This window comes from Dermacentor variabilis, chromosome 7 (genome assembly GCF_050947875.1).
Source record: "Dermacentor variabilis isolate Ectoservices chromosome 7, ASM5094787v1, whole genome shotgun sequence".
Lineage (NCBI taxonomy): Eukaryota > Metazoa > Arthropoda > Arachnida > Ixodida > Ixodidae > Dermacentor > Dermacentor variabilis.
Genome location: NC_134574.1, coordinates 8,198,659 through 8,202,370, shown reverse-complemented (window position 1 = coordinate 8,202,370; position 3,712 = coordinate 8,198,659). Strand labels below are relative to the sequence as shown.

The window sequence follows — 3,712 nt, the reverse complement described above, 5'->3', positions numbered from 1 at the left end:
GATGCCGAAGGAAATTGTTTAGAGGGAGATGACGCTGTGAACTACATTGGTTCAGTTATAGCAGAGTCATTTAGGAAAGACGATAGGGTAATCGCCCCAAGTGAGGGAGCAACGCAGAATAGCATAATAGAAAACAGCTTAGAATTGACCAATCTTAACTGGGAAAAGGCGGAAGCAAATGTTCCAATATGCACGTCCGCGGGGATAGACGAAATTTCAATCAAGTTAATTAATGAACTTGGCCCAAGAATCAAGGAAACGCTGATAAAAGCATTGGAGGCAGTCATAACAAATAAGCAAATTCCGCACAGCTGGAAACAGAGTAAAATGAATTTGATTTATAAAGAGAAAGGTGATAAGAAGAACACAAAATCTTTCCGACCAATTACGATAACATCAGTTATATATAGGCTGGCGATGCAGGCGGTGAAATTAAAAATGCAGTCATGGGTAGAAAGTAATAGAATACTTGGAGAACTTCAGAACGGGTTCAGAAGTGGTAGGCGCTTAGATGATAGCCTGTTCGTGCTTACCCAGTGCATAGAAATAGCTAAGGCGGAAAATAGACCTCTGTATTTAGCCTTCCTGGACATAAGTGGTGCATACGACAATGTGAACAGGGAACTCCTGTGGAACATATTAAAAGCTGAAGGTATCGGTAATGAGGTAATTGATTTTCTACGGGAACTATATCGAGAAAATTATGTTGAAATAACATGGGAAGGAATCAAGAGTACGACAACTGTCGAGGTTCACAAAGGATTAAGGCAAGGTTGTCCTCTATCACCGCTGCTGTTCATGCTTTATATGATAAGCATGGAAAGAAGGTTACAACGAAGCAATCTAGGGTATAATCTGTCGTACAGATTAGGCGAAAAGGTTGTTGAGCAACGACTACCGGGTTTAATGTATGCGGAAGATATTGTACTGTTAGCAGATAGCCAGGAAGATTTGCAAACTCTGGTTAATTACTGTGGGGACGAAGGAGACAGTTTAGGTTTCAGTTTTAGTGCAGCTAAGTCCGGTGGGATGTTTTTCAACGATACAACTGATCAGGAGCTTACAATACAAGGCCACGAAATACCCCGAGTGGCCGAATACAAGTATCTCGGGGTATGGATAAACAAAGGGCAGATGTACACGGAAAAGCACGAACAGTCTCTAATAGCAAAAGGGCGAAGAGATGCCGGGATAATGAAACATAAGGCATTGTGGGGTTACAACAAGTATGAGGTACTGAGAGGCATTTGGAAGGGAGTAATGGTGCCGGGGCTTACTTTCGGGAATGCGGTCCTGTGTTTAAGGGCAGAGGTTCAGTCGAGACTAGAAGTAAATCAGAGAGCTGTGGGAAGGTTAGAACTAGGTGCCCACGGGAAAACCACAAACGAAGCAGTACAGGGAGATATGGGCTGGGCATCATTCGAAGCACGGGAAGCTCAGAGTAAAATCCTATACGAAAAACGTCTGAGGAAATTGGATGATAACAGGTGGGCAGCTAAGGTGTTTAAATACCTATACAGAAAGAGCGTTGACTCACAATGGCGGAAAAGAACTAGGAAGCTAACCAGTAAGTATGCCAGACACGAGGACTAAAAAGGACAGAGCATTAAACGACAGGTTAAAAATGCGGAAGGTAAAAATTGGATAAATTCAATGGAAAAGAAGCATAGTGTAGAACTATATCGATACTGGAAACAGCAGCTCAGGAAGGAAGCGTTTTATGATAACTCAAGAGGCAGTGCCCTACTCTTTGAAGCTAGATCAGGATGTCTTAGAACGCGGAGCAATAAAAAGAAATTTAACGAAGAAGAAGACACATGTACTGTGTGTGGTAAATATGTAGAAACGATGGAACACCTCATACTAGAACGTGATGGTATCAATCCCGATGTCGATGCGGCCACAGTCACCCTTCCTGAGGCCGTAGGGTTCAGAGATGATAGTCATGTAAATAAATATGCGGTGGAAATTAGCAAAAGGCGATTGGAGGATTGGTGGCTCAAAAGCAGAGAGGTGACATAAAGTTAAAAGGGTAGGAAGACGTATTTAAAGAAAATCGAGAAATTCAATAACACACAACACAGATAAAAATAAAAGGCAAAATAAAGATCTGAGCATGGTGGCAACTGCCATCGCCCCGTTTCAAAGGGGACGCTCCTACCTTCCATCCATCCATCCATCCGTGCAGACTGCGCGTGTCGTCTGCTTCGCATATCAGTTTCGCAGCTGTTGCATCGGTTTCTATGTTGGCGTTATCAGTGTTATTACAGCGTTGCGTGCTTGTTCTTGGTGTTGTCAAAGAGTGAGTGCGTCGCTGCTGTGTTCGTGCGCCAAGAACTATGCGGCTGTGGTGAAAAAATGCCGAAGAGACAGTGCAAGGAGAGGACCTGCTTTGTGCCGGTGTGTCGAAGCGGTTACCGCTCAAACAAATGCGTGTATCCTTGTTCACTCCACCACTGATACGAAGCAGCAGCAGAATGGGCAAGAATGATCGGGAGAGTGGACAGAAGGCCGGCACTAGCTGCTGTGGTTTGTGAAAAACATTTCGAAAACAGCTTAGTCGAGCGCGCGTTCTCTATCACCGTGAATGGCTTTGTCCACGTGTCTGCCCGCGATAAACCACGCCTGAAACCCTACGCTATACCCACGATATTTCTTGAGTATCCTAAGCATGCACCTTACTTCTCGTGAGTACCAGGGGAAAAAAACAAGAAAAAAGGAGCAGTAGTGCTTTGATCTACTATGTGGTGAACACAAATATGCCGCGGATAAGCCGCAGTGCTGCCAGCGCGGAACAGAGCCGACCGCAGTCGACCGCAGCCAGCCGGCCGCCGAGAGAGGGCCGGTGCACAAAGAATAAAGATTAGTTGGCACCGAGACTCCAAGCCCCACGCCTCGTCTCTGCTTTCCTCGCGCGTGCCAATAATTGGTGACACGGACGTGATCGCCATGAACCAGCCAAGCGACGCCGACAGCCCCAGGGTAGCCGTACTTGATGTCAAGCTACCTCTGTTTTGGACTGGCGACCCGCAACTTTGGTTCGTGCAAGTTGAGTCACAGTTCGCTACACGCCACATCACTGCTGACAGCACCAAATACCACGTGGTGGGCAGCCTCCCGCCTGCGACGGCCAGCGAGGTGCGGGACCTACTGCTAACACCACCCGCAGAGAACGCCTACCAGACGCTAAAAGAGACACTGATTCGCCGTGTCACACCTACAGAGCCGGGGCGTCTCCAACAGCTACTGCGGGAGGCCGAACTAGGCGACCGCCGACCCAGCCGGTTGCTACGCTACATGCAACAACTGGCCGGCGACGCGACAGCAAGCGACGGTCGTTTAGTGCGGGAACTGTTCCTGCAAAGGCTTCCCAAAAATATACGGATAGGCCTCACGGCGTCGGGCGAGACAGACCTTGCCAAGATGGCCGAGCTCGCCGACTAACTCATGGCTGTCGCCGTGCCCACAATCGCGCCGGGGCACGCAGACGCACCGTCCGCCAATTCCTTGCAAGAGATGCGAGAGGAAATTTCTCGCCTCGCAGACACCGTCCCAGCGCTGCACTCGAGCGGAAACCAGCGACCACGACAGCGTACCGCATCACAACAGCGTAGGGTGTGCTGATACCACCGCAAATTCTGCAACGCTGCACGGAACTGTGTGTCGCCCTGTGAAAATTCGGGAAACGCCCCGGGCCAGCACTGAGGGTGAC

The 3,712-nt window shown here is 48.4% G+C and overlaps 1 protein-coding gene across 1 annotated transcript; it reads left to right on the top strand.

Moving 5' to 3' along the window:
• The first annotated feature begins 2,949 nt into the window (after positions 1-2,949).
• On the top strand, positions 2,950-3,444 carry LOC142588546 (uncharacterized). Its single transcript, XM_075700389.1, has one exon. The coding sequence runs from the start codon at positions 2,950-2,952 to the stop codon at positions 3,442-3,444; it is 495 nt and encodes a 164-aa protein (XP_075556504.1).
• Positions 3,445-3,712: the final 268 nt, after the last annotated feature.